Raw genomic sequence first — 23,741 nt, forward strand, 5'->3', positions numbered from 1 at the left:
ATTTATTTTTAAAAATCTTAGTTTAATGAGGAGGATATGTATATTTTATTCGCATAAAAAGATAATTGATAAAAAATTAAATTAAATATGAAATTAAAATAATTTTACCAATTTTAATGTACTGTTTCATTAAAAGTTTGTTAAAATAAGTTTTTATTAATTCCAGTTAAAAAAAAAAAAATTACCGTCTTTTAATTTGTAATAGGAGAACTCTGACCCTTGACTAATAATTGAGCTTTACGCAGATGTGCTTCGTCTCTTATTGCGATTAAAACGACATCGTTTACCTAATAACAACGCATTGTCTTCCTCCGAGTGCAGTCTTCGCTCGGCGTACTGATTTTGCACTGCAGAGAAGGAGAGAGAATGGAGGAGGGAGAAGACAAAAGCAAGAAAAAGCAATGCAGATTCTGGAGTTGGGTGATCATACCAGTGATTTTCAGACTGATTTTGATTTATTTCCCCAAAAATCTCAACTTAGCTTCTCGCCCCGAAGTCTCCACTCCTCTTACCAGTCTTCGTCGCTGTACTCTCTCTCTCTCTCTATCTCTATCTCTCCAAACACACTAAATACACATCATTAATTGTGTATATGTAGAGCTCAATTGCTTCTGTCACGTTTAGCTTTTGATATAAGTTGGTTGTCAATCTAATTTCTGTGTGTAGTGGCCGAAGGTTACTGGTTGAAGCAGTCATCGATATCTCCATATGCAGGTTAATGGTTATGTTTTGATTTGTTTTCACTCTTTGCTTATTTTTCTTAGTTTTGGTCTGGAAGAAAGTTGGTATGAGGATATCCGACCGCTAAATATAGAGAAACAAAAAAGAAATATTGAAGCTTTTGATCTAAGAAATAGTAGGTTTCTGTTTGTTTCACAGGATCAATGTATCATGGTTCACCTTTGTTGCTGTCAGTTCTTGGGCCGCTTACTGTTAAAAGGTTCTTGATGAGCTCTAATTCGCCTTTTTTTATTTTTATTTATTTTTGCTTTTTAAGAACTTATTATCAGGTCGTTGTACAGTAATTATAAATGATTTATGCTAGACCGAATTAGCTGTCACAAACTTGATAGTATCTTGGAGATGGTAATTCTTGTTCCATCTGAAATATAAGGAATCCTTTGCATAAATCCTACTTGAGCTCGGTGTTTGTGTTACTATCAAATGTGGGTTTAATCTGTTTCTTAATTTGTTCTGAAATGTTTGAATGGTGTGTCAACTTATTGGGCATTTCAATGGGTGTTGCAGAATTGAAGGACAACCTAGTCATCTTTTATGCAGGTAATTCTCCTGTGTTAGTAAAATTTTTCATTCGTCAACTGTGCCTTTAATTCGAGGTAACATCATTTCTTAGTTTGGATATGTGTTACAGTGTGTATAAGAAAATACAAGTGCATTGATTCATGTTTGTGCAGTAAAACCATGTTGAACATTTTTTGGTTGAAAACTGTTTGATCTATTTAATTACATGACATGCGCAAATGGCCATACACGGGGATCCTACTTTACCCTAATAAAGGACATGGTATATATCTAGTTTCATTTCTGAGTGGACTTAAGACTTAAGGATATAGTATTCTCTGGTCAACTTAATGTAGTAAAAGTTCTTCAGTTTTTCTTTTGTTCTTTTTTTTTGTTGTCCTGAAATTTTTTGTTTGTTGAATCACATAGTTAGGACTAACACCTTTTGGGATACAGTTTAGTTTTTGTGATTGCAGATATTTTCAGTGCAATGCTTCTTCGCGCTATTGGACTGAATCTTCAGAAAGCCCATAGTCAGGGTTTAAAATTACTGGGCCTTCTTAAGCCATCAAATACTTCTGGTAATTAGTAGGCTGTCTTTTACTTCTTGTTTGAATAAGATGTTTCTAGGATTCTATAATTTTAATCCTGAAGCTACAACATTTATGAGGAAGAGCCAACATAATGAAAGCAATAGTTAAGAAAGCATTGCATGGGAGAAATGGTTTGAACTACTATCATAGTCAACCATGGTATACAAGGTTGTCAGCTCATTTGAAATAATGGACTAGTTATTCATGTTCTTTTCCAGTTTTTGTTTCCTCATGATATCTTTATCCATAACATGCTTGTTATCGGGGTACTCTTGTTATAAGCTCAAGTATATCATGTTAGTTGTGAACACTAGGCCATTAGATTGTGATTTTTGAAAATTGATTCTCTAAATATTCACATCTTAGCAGTAAAAAAAAATCTAGTACTTATAACAAATATTGTGAGTTTGAACTTACTATAACATTCTCCTTGTTATTAATATTGTCAACTGCTCATTACGGTAAAAATGAAGGAAGAATAGTTAATCCGTTACTGCAGCTTACAAAATCCCGAGGATATCTCTTATAAAGCTTCTTCTTTTATCTAAAAAATATTGTTGTTAATAATGACATTTACTATTCTTCCTTTCATTCTCTTCTGTTACGAAGACCATCAAATCCCTTAAAAGAGTAGAGGAAAGAAAGCCAAAACATTGAATCTTGATAGGTTGAAACTGGATTGTTGGAATATCTGTTGTGCATTTCATTTGTTAATATGACGAGAAATTCCTTTGTTCTTGTTTTCCTAGAAAATTTATTTATGCCTTCAGTCAAATGCAAATTGTATTTTGCCTTTTGCTTACTTTCACTTCACCGATGTTTATGATGAACCTTTTTGTTCTTCAGAGATCCTGCCCCCCGGAGATATTGCTGCACTTGTTTACTTGTGGAATCCTTTCACAGTAGTTTCTTGTGTGGGCATGTCAACTTCCCCAGTTGAAAATCTAGTGGTCATTTTGTCTGTTTATGGAGCATGCACAAGTAAGAAGCTAGAAATGTTTGCCTACTACCTTGTTAACTAGAGTTTATTTTATGATTGTTAATTCATAATTTGTTAAGAGTAGTTAGAACTAAGAAGAAGCCTTCAGCTATGTTTCTCAGAATGAGGTGTACATGTCAGGTTCGGACATAAGAGTCTGAATTGATAATATTTTTGTACAGTTTAACAATACGAGGATTTGGTCAATGAGAGTCCACAGATTGAATACTAGTAGTGGTTTTCTTTAATAGGAAAAAACAATAGAACTAATATAACCTTTCGGAAGAGGAAGCTATCACAATGTTATAAACATTACAAAATGTAGTTCTTAGCACAAAAAGATAGCAGATTAATAGGGATGATATCAAAAATCACCTGTACAGTTTTATATTTTATATCAGATTGCACCATGGAATTTGATATAGATTGTTGGATGCAAATTGATATTTATGTTACCAAGTATCAGATTGCATCTTCTGTTTATATTTTCTGTTAATTCCAATAGCATGTCACATATGTTGTCCTCGGACATGTCAACAGTGTGTACAAATAGGGCATTTTTATCCCAAACTTTTTTTACTTTTTAAAAAATTATGCTCTAAGCCCCAAATTTCTTTTTCTCTTCTACATTAGTCCTGATCATCAGCCTTCCGCTCTTCATTTATATTTATTTTGAACAAATTTTCTTTTTTTTATTCTTCTCATTCATCTTTGCTTGGAGCTTGATGAAAATGCCATGATTTGCAAGTGTAAGGATCCCAGTGAAGCACTTTCGAGTAAATTGAGAATTTATAGATCTTATTTTGTCTGTTTGTGTACCGTTCAACAAAGAGATTCACAACACAAAGCGAAAGACCTGTTACATGTATTATTTAGGAAGTTCTAGGTGACTATGGAAGGCAGCGAAACAAGAGGAAGAGCTGGTGGACAAGCTTTGGCAGTGTGATGCTGCTTTTCTTTGGAATTTGTTAATGCTAATTCAGGCTTTTTTGTGTCGTAGAAAGGAGCAATTTGGAGTTTAAGGAGCTGCATGCAGAAGTTGATTAAGTTTTGGGAGGTGGTGAAGAAAAAGAGCTAAGAGAGAAATGGAGATAACGGTGCTGGGTTTGATTATTTTAATGGTTTAAAGGTGGGAGGAAAGAGATGATAGTGTTAGACAGTTTGGAGTGGTGTGAGGTCAATGGAAGAAAAAGGAAAAAGGAAGAATGTTTGCTTTCTGGAGGCTAACAGAAACTTAAATATGGTTTGGGTAATGTATAATTCACTCCTTTTTATTGTCAAAGAATGAAAAATTAAATAATTTTTCATTCTAATGACTAAATGAAAACACTTAAATTAATTTTTTTATCTAAAAGATATATTTCACATATGATACTTATCTAATAATAGAATGAGAGCAAAATAAGAATTAAACCATATGGGTCAAGTAGAAATAGAAAAGGGGGACATATGAAAATATTATATTTCCCAATGTTGTAGCCATTCTTGTTATTGTTTAACAGGTCTCCTAGTTTTCCTTTTTGTCTTAGTATTTTTTTTTCTCTTGAGAATTTCAAGTCCTCTAAGTTGTTGAGAATGCTTATGCTTTGTGCTGTTTGTACTTGGTTAGCTTTTGGATTCTCTCTGATTTTCTTCTAAAACTAATTATGCCTGGGTATGGTGTAAAGATGGAAGAGGATATGTATACATCGATAACTAGTTTATGATCTTTTGCAACTTGTACCTCTTAGTGAATTATGTTCTTCTGACTCAGGACTAGTTCCATTGGCTGCTTTTGGATGGGTCATGGCAACACATTTGTCTCTTTATCCTGCAGTTCTCATAATTCCAGTATGCACCACTTCCAGTTTTAATCGACTTAGTATTTGGAAATAGTAAGTTTTTTGATGGACTGTAATAAATTGCGAATTTTGTACCAGGTGATTATTTTGTTGGGATATGGTCCAGATGGTCCTCCTAGAAAGTTGTTCCTGCAGAGACAAGGTAAAAATGGAGATAATCCGTCAACTGAGGTCTGTGATCAGCAACACAGATTGTTAAACCAAACAAATCTACCTGTTATTTTCTCATGGAGACCAGTCATGCATTTTATACTCTGGGCCTCAGCATGGTCAGCATATGTGCTGGTGCTATGTGACATATCTTTGCAGCAGTATGGAGGTCTGGCAGAGATGTTCAAAAGGTATGTTTTTCAATATTATGTCTTACTCCAAATTCAATCTGCATTAGGATATGCTGAACATTGATAAGGAACTCAATGATATCTCTGCTAGATTTTAAGTTTTATGTATTGCTACCGACATGCAAGCTTATCTTTCTTTTAGCTATGCAAAAGCCGTGCAAGGCAGCACTTGAAATTCAACCTTCAAGTAAGGTGAGACTGTAGACAACCAACTCCAGGGGAGTGGCAGGGTTTCTAGTGGATACTTTTGCACCAAATAATTTTTTTTTTTTACGACACAAGCCGATCAATTGTAGCAAATGCATCCATGTAGCTGACTCCAACTAGTGGCTGGAGGCAGGTTGAATCATGATGGGCGTCAACCCATTAAATAAAATAAGAAATTTCTGCAAATATGTATTCATGTCCATTAGTGCGTTGGCTGTCACCCTCCTATGATATCAATCCCAATCCCAAGTGCAAAATGGCCATGGAGAGGTGAAATTGTGACATAAGGTTGGAAGCACATGAATACAAGTTAATGTGGATCTTACATTTGTGGCATCTTTTCATGGTGGCAATTGTTCTTCGCTGTAATTCATTAAATGTCTCATGATCTTCTGGCTACCGTTCTCCCATTTATGTGAGGATCACAAATGCATTATGGGCATCTTCCTGAATATTTTATCTTTTTTCGTCTAATGCACTTAAAAAGTTGAATCCCATTGTAGGAGTGTTAGTAGAAGTGTAGTAAAGGCAGAAAGAGAGTTTTCTTTACCTTCCAGTTAGGAAAGTCTTGACCAAAACAAGGTTAGGTTGCTGTGCTTCCTTTTATCATGTTGAGGCAGTCAAGAAGGTTAGGTTCCTCAAGGACCGGTTCTCGAGGATATTCAGCATTGCTCAATCCAGGAATATACTGATCGAAGATGCGTACCGGATGGGTAATGGTAACATTGGATGGTCCATCAATGTGGTTAGGAGCTTAAATGGCTGGGAAATCAGAGAATATGAGGACATGCTCATGATTTTATCATCACAGCAGATTAGGCCTTCGCCTTATAAGTTTGTTTGGATTTTGGAGAAGAAAGAGGGTTTCACTGTCAGCTCTTATTATAGATTCCTGATGGAAGGCACTGCAGGTGGTTTTCTGAATTTCCTTCACCAACAAATCTGGAAAACAAAGGCCCCTCCGCGGGTTGCTTTCTTTGCAAGGGAAGCATGTTGGGAGAAGATATTTACCATTGATAAACTGAAAAGAAGAGGCCAGATTCTAGTCAATGGGTGTTATCTCTGTTTCAAGGCTGAGGAGTTCTGCTATCACATACTGCTTTGGTGTCCTATTGCATATAGTTTATGGTGCACAATTTAGGGCCTTCTAGGGATCAATTAGGTGATGGCGGGTTTGGTTAAAGAGGAAATTTGGGGTTGAGAAGGTTTATGTATAGAAAGAAACTTTGCTAACCTTATTCCTTCGACTTTTTTTGGGTTCTTTGGAAAGATAGGAATGTTACAGCCTTTGAGGGCCAAGTTTGTGGGCTGTACAATTTAAGGGATAGATGGTTGTATTATCTTGAGACCATTTTATTGGGACATTGGGAATGTCATTGATATACTAACTCTTATGTAAATCTTTTGTAAATGGGTGGTACTCTGTTTTGATACCTTGTTAATATAAATATTTCATACTTTTTATTTAAAAAAAAAATCATGTTGAGGCAGTCCATGAAGCTGCAAATCTTTCTTCCATCAGCAAAGGCTTGGGATATGTGGTTGAAGGAGGCAGTCAATGGAGCAGGGCTTGTTCCAGGCATAAGGTAAGGTTCTCTAGTACCTAATACTCCTCATTGAATCAACCTTACCGGGGGAGAAGTCGTGATGAAGTGAAGCATTAGGCGGATAGACTTAATTCTGCAAGTATACCTGATCTATACAATGAAACGCAGTGCCATCCTTCTTCTGTTTATTTTCTGGTGCATGTTCAGGATATGATCAGCTTTCAGTGTATTCCCTCGTGCCAGTAACCTTGGTTTACCTTCAGGGTGCCCTTTCAATGCTGTAAATATCACTGTTGAACATGGCAGGAATAAGTCTTATTATAAGTTCATTAATATTTGTGAAAATGGTTCAGAGGGGTTTGGGTGGGGAGAAGTAATCAGCACATTGAAGTCTCTCATTTATTTTTGCCAATGACACCCTTATTTTTTGCCATCTGGAAGAGAAGGTGATCTTGGATAATAATTTAAATAAATCTAAGATGGTCGGCTTTGGGAATCTGGAGAATGATGTTTATTTAGCGGATTTGTTAGGGTGTAAGATGGTAAAACTTTCTATAAAATATTTGGGCCTCCTACTTGGTTCCAAATATAAGGGTTTAGTGACTTAAGGTCCGGTAATTGAGACCTTTGAGAAGAGACTTACTAATTGGAAAAGGAATTTCTGATCCAAAGGTGGTAGATTTACACTTATCAAAAGCATCTTTGTTAACCTTTCTATTTACTACTTGTCTATTATTACGATCCCGGTAAAGGTTGCTAAAACATTAGAAAGAATTCAACGTCGTTTCCTTTGGTGAGATGAAGAGGGTAGAAGAAAGTTTCATTTGGTGAAGTGGGAGGAGGTGAAGAAACCAGTGAAGCATGGAGGTTTTGGTATCCGGTCTATGATTGAGATGAATAAGGCGTTACTAGGTAAACGGTTATAGAAATATATGAAGGGGGAGCAGTGGTTGTGGAAGAGAGTGGTTGATGCGTGTTTGGGAAGATGGGTGGCTGGTGAATCATGGTGTTCTTCAAGTCGTTCACATGGTTTGAGTTTATGGAGGAAGATTAACATTAATTGTAATTATTTCATCCAGCATGTTAAGTGGAGGTTGGGTAGGAGGCAATATTATTCGTTTCTGGTTAGATGAGTGGAGTTGTAATGGGAAGCTTAAAGACCAATTTCCGCATATTAATGCTATTACTAAAATTAAATATCTTGTGGTGGAGGTTGCTTATGTTGGTGGGGGGCTTGGGTTGGTGTGGAATGTGGAGGTGATGAGAAATTTGAATGATTGGGAGGTGGGAAAATATGAAGATCTTCTGCAGATGCTCTCTGACATTCGGTTGAATCAAAACAGTGACACTTTGGTGTGGACACCTAAACAAGATGGTAATTATACTGTTAAATCCTTTTATGATGTACTGATGGAGTCTAATGAAAATGAAGCTGCAGTGTTTCCTTACAAACAGATTTGGAAAGCTCATGCGCCACCTAGAGTTGCTTTTTTCGCTTGGGAGGCAGGGAAGGAATTTTTGACCATTGACAGGGGTAGAGTGATGGTGAATGCATGTTATTTATGTAGGCGGCTGAAACTTGCAATCATTTACTGTCATGATGTCCTATTGCTCATAATTTATGGTCGATGGTGCATGGCTTGCTGGGTATTTGTTGGGTGGAGGCGGGTTCGGTGAAGGAGGAGATTTGAGTGGGAGTGTGGTGGGTAAAAAGAAGAAATATATAAAACTTATTCTCCTCACTATTTTGTGGGTTCTTTGAAAAGAGAGGAATAGAAAGACTTTTGAAGGGGTGGAGAGTGATATTGTAAAAAATTAAAGATTGTTGGTATCATTATTTTGGCTCTATTTTTTTGGGGCACAACATGTATATGGTGGATGATTTTGGACATATTGTAGATAATATTACTGTACTGTCAATATCTTTTGTAAATGGATTGCACCTCTTTGGTGCTTTAGTAAAACTATACTGTTTATACTTTTTATTTAAAAAAAAATATTTGTGAAAATGGTTCAGTTAATGCCAAGGGATGGACACCAAACATTTGTCAGGATACTGGCTCATGATCTATCCTTAAGTAACCATGAAGGTGAATATGACGGTGCAGAAATAGAGAAATAGAGACAGAAAGGATAGAGGAGAACGTAGGAGAATAGAAGAACAGGGATAGGAGAAAAAGGTAGAGAATGATGGAAAAAATGAAGGAACTTTTCTACTGATTCTTGTTGTATTCCTCATTCAATTAGATTGTACATAAATATAATTGCTGCACCAATCATTGGTAGGCAGTAATGGTGAGATTCCCTAGTACATGAAAGCTGTTACCAGCCTGTTGTCCTTGCTAGTAGGTTAGCATAAAAAATGAAATGCACTACAAATCCCTAGAGAAACCCTAACAGAATTGTACCAACTGCTTTACTTTTTCTCCAGCCAATCTAGGTTCTTGACAACATTTTTCTTATACACTCATCCACAATATTTCTGCTGCTTAAGGGAGCTCTGAAGCCAAAACGTTGAGGGCTCAACCCAATTTTGGTAATATATGCTTATTTTTTCTTCTCAATAATATTTGATAGCATCTAGCCGTGTGAGTGATACGAGAATTGACACCATCAAATAGTATAACTTCTTGATATTTTTAAGGGATGGCTTACTATTATTATGGCGTAAAGTTATTGAGTAGCATATTTTATTATTTTATTTTATTGTATAATTATTTAGTACCTTATAATTAAGATTTTATGAAAATAATAATCTCATATTATTGGAAGTCTAGTAAAATAAGAATTTTTCTATCATTAGAATAGAAATTTTATAAATACTTTAAGTGTACAAACTAAAAGGTGAGAAATAAAATTATTATTTTTTCTCCAAAAATCAACATGGTATCGGAGCCAAATAAAGATTTCAGAGTTTTATTCAAACCTTAAAATAACACAATAGACTGGGGTAGTACTTATTTATCTAACTCTACTTTTATCACCACCCTAAACAACGTCGGAGATTCATCACCGGCCTCCTCTCAACTCAGGTTAGAGATAGAAAGCCATAGAAAAACATGTATGATTCTTCTCGTCACCCTCAACCGCCACCTGAAGGAGAAATAGAGGCGGCGGGCGGCAAATCGAACCACAATGCGCGGTGGCAGTGGCGACTGGTGAAACCAGAAAAGCCACGCGGGGAGATCTGTCCAAGCACGACCATATGAATCCTGAAAACGAAAGGTCGCAATTGGCCGAAAAGAAATCGCACGACAAGCGATTTGCTTAGATTTGTGCGATTGGAGGCCGCGTTAAGCTGTGAAGAAAGAGGAAGCGATGTCGGATTTGAACAGAGAGGCTGACGAATAGAAAACATGTAGATACGTGTCACGTGACTATGCGGCCGCGAAGAGGAGCATAGATCAATGCGCGATCGGTTCTGCGTGCAGCAGAACTCGCTGGAGAAGAACCAGCCACGGCGGCCCATTTTTCTGCGAAGGCGATTTCTAGTGTTCTTACCATATCTGTGCTGGATCTGACGAGTTGGGAGCTTTTGTGCTGATTCCCCGTAAGTTCTCTGTGATGCGTGTTGTTTCTGGCGGCGGCGCGTGGTAGTCGGGCAGAAACGCGTGAGACTCTGATGGTTATGGGGGTGGTGTTTTTGGTAGTGGTGCGTTGCAGTTTCTGGCGGTGGTGGGTGGCAGAATGTAGTTGCTTGGTGATCGGACAACCGTCGGTCTGTGGCAACGTGTGAGAGCTCTTGTGATACTTCGATGGAGCCCGAGCCGTTTTAGAGTCGTGCCCGAGTTCTTTTGAGCCGTATTGAGCTGTTTTGAGCCGGGTCGAGCCATTTTAGAGTCAAGTTCGAGCCGTTTTGAAGGCAAGCCTGAACCCAAGCTCAAGCTATTTTGAGCTGGGTCAAGCCGTTTTGAATCGGAATAAGCCGTTTCAAGTCAGACTGAGTCGTTTTGAGTCGAGACGAGTTGCTGTCTGACAGATCTGGTTCCAGTTTGCAGCATCTTTTGGACATCATTTGATATTGGTAAACTGCAGGATGACTCTTTAGAATTTGATTTGTAAGTTGGTGCAATATCCTTGCACCAACTTGTGGGGGGAGTATTGAATAACATATTTTATTATTTTGTTATTTTAGTTTATTATCTAATTATTTAATATTATATAATTAGGATTTTATGATAATAATAATCTCATATTATTAGAAATTTAGTAAAATAAGAATTTCCCTATCAATAAGATACGAAGTCTATAAATACTTTAAATATAATAAGTTAAAGGGTGAGAAATAAAATTATTATTATTTTTTCTTCAAAAATCAACAGGTATGCATAAAACTGTAATGTTGTTGGCTATTAGAGCTCTTGTCTTCTCGGGATTATGCTTTGGCAAGTACATATGATTTTGTATTAATTGAATAACATTAGTTTAGTGTTGATGTAGATATTTTTGTTTCTTTTTTATTTTTAATGTTCAATGGATATGAAGATAGACAAGTAAATAACACTGCACTTCTCTAAAATCTTTTGCAGTAGAATGTGACTTATATGTTGGACTGGTTTTTGTAGGACGTATGGGTTCATTCTCACTATTGAAGATCTGTCACCAAATGTAGGCGTTTTGTGGTGAGCCCAAGTTATCTTGTACATAGATATCTTCTAATTTTGAGGTCTTGCACTTGTGCATTCATTTGCTTGATATTTTGTTGCAGGTACTTCTTTGCTGAAGTTTTCGATTTTTTCAGAAGCTTTTTTCTGATAGTTTTCCATGTAAATATTCTGTTCATGATTTTTCCATTAGCAACACGGTTAAATCATCGGCCCTGCTTCCTGGCTTTTGCGTACATGGCAATTACTTCTGTTCTGAAATCTTACCCTTCAGTAAGTATTTGTTTATATAAGAGTTCAAGTAACAATTATAAATTAAACCATGTATTATTCCTTTCATTTCCATGGAATACTTGAAGAATAATAATTTATGATTGCTGACAATCGTATATTAATTGAATGTTTGGGGTTAATTATGTAATATTGGAAATTAATTATGTACTGTGGTTGACAGAGGGCAATTTATAGAAAGCTTTATTGAAATGTGTGATTATAAACAGTGTCGTGGGTGTAGGCAAGTCTAAATCTTTTTGGGCAATTATTCTGATTTCTAAATCTTCAGGGCATCAGAACATGATCCCTTGGTTATTTGAGCTGCATACTCTAGGATTTCAACCCCACAACATGGCAGGGCTTTCATAGTTTTAGAATTGTAGCTTGTAGTCCTGTGATTCAAACATCTCTAAGAGAAGTTAACTGTCACTGTTGAATAGAGTGGTGGCAGTATAGTTGGATTCTTCATTGGTAATCTTCACTCTAAATTAGTCCTATTAAATTAGATCAGACAAAATACCTTGCTTGGTCCTGATATTATCTGTTATATATTTAGTTAGTCTCAAGGATTACAAGGCTACATACCCAGAGACCAAAAGAACTCAGCAGCCTCAAGCAAATATCTTAGTTGATGGAAATGCAAAAATTCCCTTATCATGTATTGGCTGACTAATTTCATGCAGCAACAGATTGTTTGTGGTTATCTTCTCCTCGGTATGCTCAACAGATTTAGAATGCTGCCTGTTACGTCTTATTCTCAATTGGGCAATGTTGCTCAAGAAATGAGCTAAGGGAAAAATTTTGTGAAATGAAACAATGGAAAATGAGGGGAGGAAAATATTCTTCTGATCTCATTCTGTTATGGCAAGGATTAGATTACGATCAGGACTTCCAAGGTGCATTTACAACTTGAAGAAGACCAAGAAGAGACATTGAAGAAACCACGAAGATATTCTAGGTTTTCTTCTTATTATTATTGAATGAAGAATCTGCATAATATATAGTAAGAATCTAGCTACATATCAGGCCATAAGTTGATCTAATCGGAGAAAAATCCTACACTAGACAAGGAAAGATAATATCCTGGATTCGAAAAGATAATATTCCAAAAGATCTGGGATGATAACACCGATTACCATAATCCCTAAGTTACTGACTTGAATAAGGATTCTACACTCCTCAAGCTGGACTCTAGATATTGTACATGCACAACTTGTGACTCAAATGTTCGAAGTAGTTATGGGAAGAGTTTTAGTGAGTATGTCTACAATCTGGAACCTTGTAAGCTTGTATGCTAGCTAAATAACTTCAATCTTCTCTTATATGAAGTGTCGATCTATGTGTCAGGAAACCTTTTAGGGTTTATTACAGAAAGAAGGGTAAAAAAAGAAATATGCACACAAAAGGGCAGAACAGGAAAAATGAAGAACAAGTGGAATTAGGGTTGACCAACCCTAACAAGACTCCAGAGCTGACGTCTCTACTTTCCAAATCTATCCCGTAGACGACGCCGATCATCATCATCACGCGATTCCGGCCGCGCAACTCCAACAAGCTCGATTCTGCCTTGAATAATGAATTTACTTAATGTATTTAAGCCTATAAGAAGGGCTCCTTCATCGATTGTAAGCATATCAGAAATCCATAAAAAAGTATACTATTTTCTCCGTTATTTGTTCTTCATTTTCTCTATTTTCTTCTACTTCTTCCCCATTAAACTTTCACAAGATCATAACCATGTCTAAAACTTCTGACAATGTGGCATTAGAGCCAGAACCGGCCGAATCGTACGCCGGTATCGCCACCAGAACACGATCGAACGGGAAGGCCCCGATGACCGAACTAAATAATCCCAAATCACTTACCATAAAAGAAGTCGATTTGAAGCTGTCAGCATTTATGGATGAATCACGCAGACAGTTCAGCGTGGTACTCGAGCTGCTTCGAGGCGGAACTGCCGACCAGGCCGAAGGAAACTCCGCACGATAGGAAGCTGAGACCCATTGGCGTGGAGGCCTTCTTCCTTTCCCGTACGGCGCAGATGTAGGAAAACAAGGGCTCGGAGTCTCTTTTACTACCGATTCCGTTGCCTTGATCTGGAACCATCATACAGCGGACTGGATCACGACGAAATTGGCCCGTATCACTCCATCCCGATCTGACCCAGTCCGAACTGGCCCAGTCTGACTTGACCTGGCCTAGAATCTGTCCGAATTGGCCTACATAGAAATCACCCATTTGAGCTGCTGGACCGACCGCAATCGCACACCGAATCGGCCTGCTTCCCATTTACGCACTCCTTAAGGTGGAAATTCCACTGTTTGAAGGAGGAAACCCTCGCGGATGGGTCCGGCGTTCTAAAAAGTATTTAATGATCCACCACACTCCCGATGAACAAAAAGTGGAGATTGCGTCCTTATATTTTGGCGAAGTTGCCGACGTATAGTATCGTGGATGGCTAGCGAAGTTTGACACCCTAGATTGAGAATATTTCGTGGAAGAACTATGCTGACCATTTGGAGAACCTTTGTGAAAAGATTTCATAGAATAGTTCATCAAGTTATACCAAACAGGTATTGTTCTCGAATTTGTTGAAAAATTTGAACACTTACGTTCTTTTATGCATGCAGATAATCCTGTGCTTTCAGAGGTCTCAAGCCACAAATACAACTCATGATAAAGATTCTCAAGCCACAAACACTCAACCAAACATTCGAACAATCCTTACTGCAAGAACAATTAGTCATAGAGCTCCGCAATCCCTATCTTCCTAGTTATGAACCTCCCTCATCAGAAAGAGACCGATACCATGATAGATCCTTCTGGGGCATGGGGAAGGGAACAAATCCTAAAAGATTAACAACTTGTTACAAATGTGGAGGTAGGTATTTTCCAGGGCACCGATGCTCCAACAAAGCTGTCATGGCAGTGGAGGAGATCATGCCAAAAGAGACTCTGGAGAACAAAGCCTTTGAGGAAGCTAAAGAGGTGAGCGATGACCTTACTGACACTCTGTCCCTACAAACAATAGAAGGGGTCACCACAGGGAGCACCCTGAAAATATGAGGAAAATTGTCAGGTCATGATGCGTCGTTAGTCCTACTAAATAGTGGAAGCTCACATTCCTTTCTAGACGAATGAGCTTCTAAATGGATTAAGAATTAGGTGGTTAGTAGTAAACCCCAAACAGTTATGGTCACTAATGGACAAAAGATATCTGGTCACCTTGAATTCGCAGATGTGACGTGGACCATGTAAGGCTTCAAGTTCACCTACGATTTCCGCATCATCTCACTAGGAGGGTATAACATGATATTAGGGGTACTGGATGAAGCAATTCGGCCCAATGATGTTTGACTTCCTCCATGTAGTGGTACGATTCAATTATGATATCATTGCAGGGTTGTGACTTTCGCGAAGCATTTGAAGCAAGAGAAATAAAGGCGAAACAGTGGGTCAAACATAAGCAAACGGTCGAAGGTGGAAAATATTTCTAATTATGGAAGTTTCAGAGCAAGTACTTACTTCTGAGATATCCAACCCAGCACTAGAAGCACTACTTAGACAATATCAAGATGTCTTTCAGGAACCCCATGGGTTGCCACCGGCCCGAGCCTTCAATCATGTCATCGCCTTGCCCAAACATGATGCTGCCGTGAATATTCGACTCTACAGGTATTCATTCACCTAGAAGAACGAAATAGAAAAGCATATACAACAAATGCTGACGGACTCATTAATACGCCCCAACCATAACCCATTCTCTTCACTGGTACTGCTAGTAAAAAAGAAAGATGGTACGCGGAGGTTTTGCGTTGACTATAGAGAATTAAACTCTCTGACCATAAAAGATAAGTTTCTCATACTCATCATTGATGATTTTATTGATGAACTATATAGAGCATATATTTTTTCTAAAATTAATCTTAGGGCAGGATATCATCAAATCAATGTCAAGGAGGAAGACATCCACAAGACAGCTTTCAGAACACACCAGAATCATTATAAAGTCAGGGTGATGCCTTTCAGCTTAACCAATGCCCCCGCTACTTTCCAGGCTCTCATGAATCACATATTCAAGGCTTTTTTCTGAAGGTTTGTATCGGTCTTATTTGATGACATCTTAGTTTATAGTACCACTGAGTAAGAGAACCTTATCCATTTGAACAAAGTTCTAAAGACACTTTGAGATAACAGGTTATATGCAAAGCAATCCAAGTGTTGTTTTTTTCAGATAGGGGTGGAGTATCTAGGGCATATCATCTTAGGCCGAAGGGTAGAAATAGATCCCACGAAAGATTGGAGCTATAGTCAATTGGCCCATTCATCGGATGATTAAGGCTCTTAGAGGTTTTCTGGACTTAACAGGATACTACCGCAAGTTTATACAAAATTATGGAATCATAGCCCAACCTCTCACCAAATTGTTGAAGAAGGTTGCCTTCGAATGAAATCCAAAAGTAGAGCAAGCTTTTTAGTTGTTAAAGATAGCTATGACTTCCCGTCCGGTCCTACGACTGCCCCTATTCAGAGATCCCTTTACTATTGAGACAGATGCAAGAAAACCAACCTATAGCCTTCATAAGTAAGGTCCTCAGTTCTAGGAATCAGAAAAAGTCAGTCTATGAGAAAGAATTAATGGTTGTTTTCTGTGCCGTAGGACAATGACGGCACTATTTAGAAGGAACCTCATTTGTCATCAGAACAAATCAATGTAGTTTAAAGTACTTGTTAGATTAAAGAGTTTCTCCATGTTACAACAAAAGGGTATCTGAAAGCCACTAAGCTTGAATTACACAATCCAATACAAACAAGGGTCATCCAATAAGGTAGCATATGCTCTTTCAAGGAGGGACACCCCTGACTCTGAAGCGGAAATCTTATACACCCTCTCAACATTCATGCCTGCTTGGATGGTGGAAATAAGTGACAATAACTTCAAGGATCCCTTCACCCAACAACTGCTATCAGAATTAATGGTTTCTCCTAACAGTAGATCACCCTTTTCCCTACAATAGGGGATATTAAGATACAAAGGGAAGTTGGTCATAAGCGATAAAAAGGAACTTCGTAACCAACTGCTTTACCAGTGCCACGATTCAGCAGTAGGGGGTCACTCTGGAGTTTGAGCTACTTATGAGAGGGTCAAACAACACTTCTATTGGCCTAATATGAAGAAATAAATTTTACAGTGGATCCAACAGTGCGATATATGTTAACATTGCAAAGTAGAACGAGTTCTCACTCCAAGATTACTGCAACCACTCCTTGTTCCACCACACGCTAGGAGCCACATATCAATGGATTTCATTGAACAATTGCCCAAGTGAGAAGACAAGAACACTATATTAGTGGTAGTGGACCGTTTCACCAAGTATGGACATTCATTCCCTTACGACATCCCTTCACTGCAACCGGAGTGGCCTGAAGTTTTATGAAGACGGTACACAAGCTACACCAGGTTCCACAGATCATAGTAATCGATCGAGATAAAATATTTACCAGTTTATTCTAGAAGGAACTAATGAAGGTACTAGGGACAAATTTGCTCTCCAGTACTGCATACCACCTCCAGATTGACAGACAAACAGAAAGGTTCAATCAGTGTCTGGAAATATACCTACGATGCATGACTAACCAACAACTGAAGACTTGGGCCAAATGATTAGCTATGATTGAATGGTGGTATAACAATTCATACCATTCAAGCTTGAAGATGACACATTTCCAAGCACTCTACGGATACTCACCTCCACATTTCTCCAACTTTATAGAATTTGACTCTGTATTACTCTTTGTAGAGATGGTCCTAACGGAGCACGAAGAGACCAACAGAACCATACGACAACAGCTCTTACAGGCACAAGCCAAAATTAAGCAATATGTAGATAATCATCGAAGTGAGAGAAGTTTTAAAGTAGATGACTGGGTGTTGCTCAAATTACAGTCTTTCAAACAAGGAACACTCAAGGAGGGATGAGACTCCAAATTATCCATTCAATACTATGGACCATTTCAAGTCTCTCAGAAAATTGGGAATGTAGCATACAAGCTCCTGTTATCCGAAGAATCAAGGATTCACTCAGTTTTTCATGTGTCCCAACTCAAGAAATACATCCCCGGCATACAGAAAATCAACAAAACTTACCCCTACAGACCACGAAAGACTTCATCAGTATACAATCCCAACAGATCTTACAACATAGAACTATATTACGGGGTAATCAGCTCGTAAATCAAGTCCCTATCCATTTGGAAGGACCTCCATTCGAAGAATGCACATGGGAAGATTGAGTATTTACAATACCAATTCCCGCATCTCAACCTTGAGGACAAGGTTACTGTTCAAGGGGAGGGTATTATCAGGAAGCCCTTTAGGGTTTATTACAGAAAGAAGGGTAAAAAAGGAAATATGCACACAAAAAGGCAGAATAGGAAAAATGAAGAACAACTGGAACTAGGGTTGACCAACCCTAACAAGACTCCACAGCCGATGCCTCTACTTTCCAAATCCATCCCCTAGACGATGCTAATCATCATCATCACGCGATTCCGACCGCGCAACTCCAGCATGCTTGATTTCGCCTTGAATAATGAATTTACTTAATGTATTTAGGCCTATAAAAAAGGCTCATTTCATTGACTGTAAGCATATCAGAAATTAATAAAAAAATCTACTATTTTCTCCCTTATTCGTTCTTCATCTTCTCTATTAAACTTTCACAAGATTAGAGCCACGTCTAAGGCTTTTGACACTATGTTGTTGTGCTTTGTCCTGTTATAATGCACTAGGTTCTTTGCAATTTGTATGCCAGGCTAGTTATCGTAGAACATTTGGATAGACTTTCTACTTTGTGTTCTCATTTCACTGAGTAATCTCTGTATCCACATTCCTTCGCAGATAGCTAGGGAAAAAGCTCTAAACTCAATCTCAGCATTGCTTCCTGAGACTACTGTTGTTCTTGCTTCTCCAAGTAATAAGATTTCTCCAAACATAAGAATGTACTTGAATATTGAGCCTATAGTATATACATCTCTTGCTCAATCTGTATATTTCTATTGTCCTTTATTTTGAATAATAGACCTCTGCCTTGGATCATTTTAAGATATATTAAGATTCTATTCACAGTTTTCATGTGCTTTTTTGTTGGATTATTTCTGAACTGACTCACAACACTAAAACAGAAAACCTGATGTCAGACTGAAATATGTGGGAAGTAGATGAGTTGCCTACGAATCTTTGATATCATTCCCATTCACAAGTGCACTGCTTCTCCATTTCCTATCTTCTTGGTTGGATCCTTTGGATTTTTTGTAGGTTGACAACCAAGCATACATGTCTCCTTTAACAAATCTAGGTTGAGAGATAAATATACTTTTCTTAGATCATGCCACCTTTATCTAAGACAATATCTTAGATGTTTGAGGTTTTTGATCCTAAAATCTTTGGCCAAAAGCTTCTTTAGTCTCAATATTTCCTCATCATAATCACGTGTTAAGATAATATTATCAACGAATAGAATTATAACTGCTATCTTCTTTCATGGAGAGAACTTCACAAACGGTGTGTGATATACTTGGCATTGAGTGTATCCATGATTGATCATAGTCTTAGTAAATCCGTCAAAAGTCATACGTGATTTTCTCAACCTGCACACCTTGTTAGTGTCAGAACAATTTTTAAGTCTTGGTATTATCTCTATATACACTTCTTCTTACAGATTACCATTTGAAAATACATTTTTGACATCCAATTAATGTAGTGGCCGATCTTGATTTAAGGCTAGAAAGAGAACTCCATTAGCATTGAGTTTGACCGCCGGAGTAAAGTTTTCTTAGTAGTCAATTTTATATGACTGAGTAAAGCTTTTAACAACTAGGCGAGCTTTCAACCTATCTACGTTTCCATCAACCTTATGTTTTAAGGTGAAGACCCACTTGCACCAAATTGGTTTCTTTCCAAGTGGAATATCTAAAATGTACCATTTTTCTCCAACGCTCTAAGCTCTTTATTTAGAGCCTTTTCCCTTTTTTGACTCTTGATGGCCACTTGAATGGAACGAGGAACCTGCACACCATCAAGAGTTGAAATAAACTTTTGATATGATGGTGACAAATCATTATATCTTTTAGATGTGCCAATTGCCATAAAGAAAGTTGTTAGAACTGCCGAAAGTCATCCTATCTATGAATTTGTCTCATATATTAGATCTCTGATATCCTATTAAGAATAGTTGAATATGTAATTCATTAAATGTCACAACTCTTTATATATAGATTTTTTAGAATAGAAAAGTAAATAAACAATTAACTACATATGGTGTATTTTACTTTTATGCACTTATGCATAAAAATACACTCTCTTTAGCAATATTGAATACCCCATGCATTCCACTAATTTCTTTCCTTTGGGTAGATTCACCACTCCCATGTTTGATTCTTCTCTAGAGCTTGCATTTTAGCTTTTATACATTTTTCTATTCCTCACTAGTTGAAGTTTCAGATAATGTATTAAGATTAGATATTGTATTTAGATTCATTAGATATTTTTTATAAGACACAGAACATTTCCAAATGATACAAAGTTCGAGATTGGGTAGAGTGAATATTTACTGCATTCTCTTGTCCATTTTTTGAGTGCAATGGGTATATTATATGAAAAGATAAAAAGTTCTTAGAGCTTACCTCATTTCTACTACCCGACTTGGATTCTTGAACTTGCTTTGGATTAGCATCCGACTTTTCCGTTCTTGAGTCCACTTGATAGAATCGTGGGTTCTATATAATTGAACATTTTGTTTCATTTTTTTTATTTTTCTTTTTCTTTTTCTCACGGTATGTTTTCAGATGTATCTTTTGGTGATACGTGTTTTTCAAGTGTATCTTGTGGTCTTTAGTTTTCTTTTATTCTTTCTGAGGGTGTAGTATTTAAGAGTAGGGGAATATCAAATAGAAATAAGTCAGTTTTATCTTCTAATAAACTCTCTTTCTGAAGATAAGGTTTATTGAAAAACAACTCAGTTTCTATAAAAGTAACATTAGCAGATACATAGAATTTCTGGGTAGGAGGAGGATAACATATGTATCCTTTCTAGGTTAGTGAGCACCCCCCAAAACACACATTTGATGGCCCTAGGGTCAAGTTTCCCTCATTGAAATTAATGTATATGAATACAGGTAACACAACTAAAGACTCTAGAAATAAGGTTATTTGAACTTTGGGAAAGAAAGTAGTTAGAACTTCTATGGGACTCAAAGGTCTAGTATCCGAGATGGTAACCTGTTGATAAGGTATGTTACGGTCAAAGCAGCTTTTCCTCAGTAAGGGCATATGGTTTGAAACAAAAACGTATGGGTAGTTGGTAAGCGGGTGATTGTTTTTTCGTTTTGCCACTCCATTTTGTTGTGATGTATAGACACAAGAATACTCATGAGTGAATCCTTTACTTTGAAAAAAAGAGGATAATGTTTGATTAAAGTGGTTATGAGCGTTATCGACTCAAAACATTTGATTTTCACTCCAAATTGGGTTTTGATCTATATTATGAAATTGTGAAATAATATGATTAATCTCATATTTGGATTTTAATAAGAAAAGTTAGGTTATTCTAATGTAATCATTGATTAAATAAATGATTATTGGGCCTCCAGAAATATTAGGAATATTTGAAGGCCCTTAGATATCAGTATGTACCAAATGAAAATGAAAATTACTTCTTTTATTACTTTGGGGAGGGGGGGAATTACATATTTGTGTTTTACCTATTTGCATACATCACAGTGTAGGAATGCGAAAACAAAAAGGGAAACATAACCTCAAGGGTGGAGAATGAGGGGTGACATTACCTTCTGTATAGATCCATATCTTATCAAAGGTGCTAGTGTAAGGGACAAACCGTTGTCTCATATGCATCCAGGAAATATAATCCATTTTAAGCCTTAACACGTCTAATCATCCTCCCCAAGTTCTGATTTTGAAATTCTCAAAGAGATGAAAAAAATTCACTCTACAATTGAGATCTTGGGACAACTTAGTTACTGATCTTAGATTGGTGTACAACTTAAAAACATGTAATATAGTAGTAATTGTAGAGTGAGGATTAAGTTTTATGGTTCCAACTTCTGCTATTATGATTGGTGAACCATCAGTAGTAACAATCTTTCTATTGTTGGTTCATAGAGCATAGGTGTTAAAAAATGAGCATAGTTCGTTATCTGGTATACGGCTCATGAGTCTATAATCTACGACAAGACGAAAAGTTTATTTGAGGCATTTAAATCATGAGAGATAAAAAATATACTTGAATGGGTCAAGTAACTGGTACCTTGCGATGTAACATTTAACATGATTTAATGTTCTCGAGGCAGTTAAGGCTGATTGAATAGAATAAAGTTAGATTTACCAACTCCCTAGAGCATAGCTCCATTGTTTGGACAGGTTGTCCGCAGCTGATGGCTGTGCGCAAGAGAAGCAAGCGCGACTGTCAAAGTTGCATGGCTGTATTGGCTGTGTCGCTGGAGAGGGGCGCGCTGCTGCTGGGAGTAGTGGCTGCGGACAAAAGGGTGGCCAGGGACAAATGCGCAAGGTGGAGGGTTGTGGCTGTGCTGTGCAGGTTGTTGGGCGTGCGGCTAAGGTTTGGCTGGTCAGCCAGAGGCTATGCAGGTTCAGGCGTGCGGTTCTGGTGGCTGATGGCTGAGCGGCTGCTTTTGGCTGCTTTTAGTCATGCAGTTTGGAAAGATTGGCTTGTGATGGAGATGGCCTATCTTGTCGTGGCTGGCAGACAGTTGGAGTGTGGTGCCAGCTATGAAGGTTGACCTCCTTTAGATTTTTCTTATTTTGGCTACAAAGACGGAATAGGATTCGTAAAAGTGGTATAGAGTTTTTCAAGCTGGTGATCTAATACCATGAGGTATGTATTATTCAATTAGAAACTCCTTTACATACCCTTTCTTAGGGCAATAAAAAGAAACATACAATTAATTACATACATGAGTATTTTATTAGTATACCCTTTACCGTGATTATACAAAGATACATTTTCCTATTTAGTGAATATTTCTCGACAATTTGCACTAGTTGCAAAAATGAACTCTATCCAAATCATCTTACCGAGTGTTGCTAATCTTTATTGGTCGTTGCAATAGTTTGATATAAAAAATGAATACCTTCATGGAGGGGTAGAGAAGAAGTCTTTAACGAGATTGCACTAGGGTTTGCTTGTCAAAGAACTGAAGGGAGGATATTTTGGTCAAAAAAAATTTATTTGGCTTAAAATAGGCACGTAGAGCTTGCTTCAACAGGTTTAATAAAGCCAATCATCATTGTCCTCGTTATTTATGTTTATGATATACTTCTAACAAGAGATAACGTCGGAGATGGTTAGGCTTGAAGAAGTATCTCATACTGAATTTGAAATGAAGACTTACGACAAAATAAAGTACCTTCTTAGAATAGAGATTGCTAGGTCAGAAATGTATCTTTATTCCCCAGAGAAAATATCGCCTTCATTTACCTGAAGAAATTGATATGTCGTGGTTTACCTATTGAGAAAGATGTTGGAGAAACAGTTGACATAAGATCAGTATTAACTTCTAGTTGGGAGGCTTATTTATGTCTCACATGCATGTCCAGACATGGCATATAGCATCAGTGTAGTGAGCCAATTTATGCATAGTCGTCGGACTACACATCTGGATGCTGCATTTTGCGTACTAGGAGACTTGAAAGTGCTTCCATGGAAGGGATTACTTTGATCCAATGATTGTCGTTTGAAGATAGGAGAACACACAGATGCTGACTGGTCCAGATCACTAGATGATAGACAATCTATTTTGGGGTTCTGTCCATTTGCTGGTGGAAATCTAGTTACTTGGCGAAGCAAAAACTAAAATGTTTTTAGAAGGTCAAAGCAGAGGTCAAAGAAGAGGCCAAGTACTGGAGTGATGGCATGAGGAATTTTGAAGCCCCTATGGCTTAAAAGATTGATGCAAGATATACACCTATATGAAATAAAGCTACTTGTCCTGTATTATGACCACAAAGCTGTCATCAGTATTGCTTACAATCCAATGCTTCATGATTGAACTAACCATATTAAGATTGATTAGTTTTTT

The 23,741-nt window shown here is 37.4% G+C and overlaps 1 protein-coding gene across 2 annotated transcripts in view; it reads left to right on the forward strand.

The window, feature by feature from the left end:
- The first annotated feature begins 288 nt into the window (after positions 1-288).
- Positions 289-23,741, forward strand: part of LOC110812794 (uncharacterized) — a 30,684-nt gene continuing 7,231 nt past the window's right edge. For both annotated transcript variants that reach the window (XM_022039641.2, XM_022039640.2), the window contains exons 1-10: positions 289-526; positions 667-714; positions 880-940; positions 1,249-1,281; positions 1,699-1,823; positions 2,682-2,816; positions 4,568-4,644; positions 4,734-4,996; positions 11,316-11,372; positions 11,459-11,627. In XM_022039641.2, the coding sequence (XP_021895333.1) occupies positions 367-526; positions 667-714; positions 880-940; positions 1,249-1,281; positions 1,699-1,823; positions 2,682-2,816; positions 4,568-4,644; positions 4,734-4,996; positions 11,316-11,372; positions 11,459-11,627 (1,128 nt within the window). In that variant the 5' untranslated portion in view covers positions 289-366. The remainder of the gene's footprint in view (positions 527-666; positions 715-879; positions 941-1,248; positions 1,282-1,698; positions 1,824-2,681; positions 2,817-4,567; positions 4,645-4,733; positions 4,997-11,315; positions 11,373-11,458; positions 11,628-23,741) is intronic.

Source organism: Carica papaya, chromosome 4 (assembly GCF_054855325.1).
Source record: "Carica papaya isolate Zhongbai chromosome 4, ASM5485532v1, whole genome shotgun sequence".
Taxonomy (NCBI): Eukaryota; Viridiplantae; Streptophyta; class Magnoliopsida; order Brassicales; family Caricaceae; genus Carica; species Carica papaya.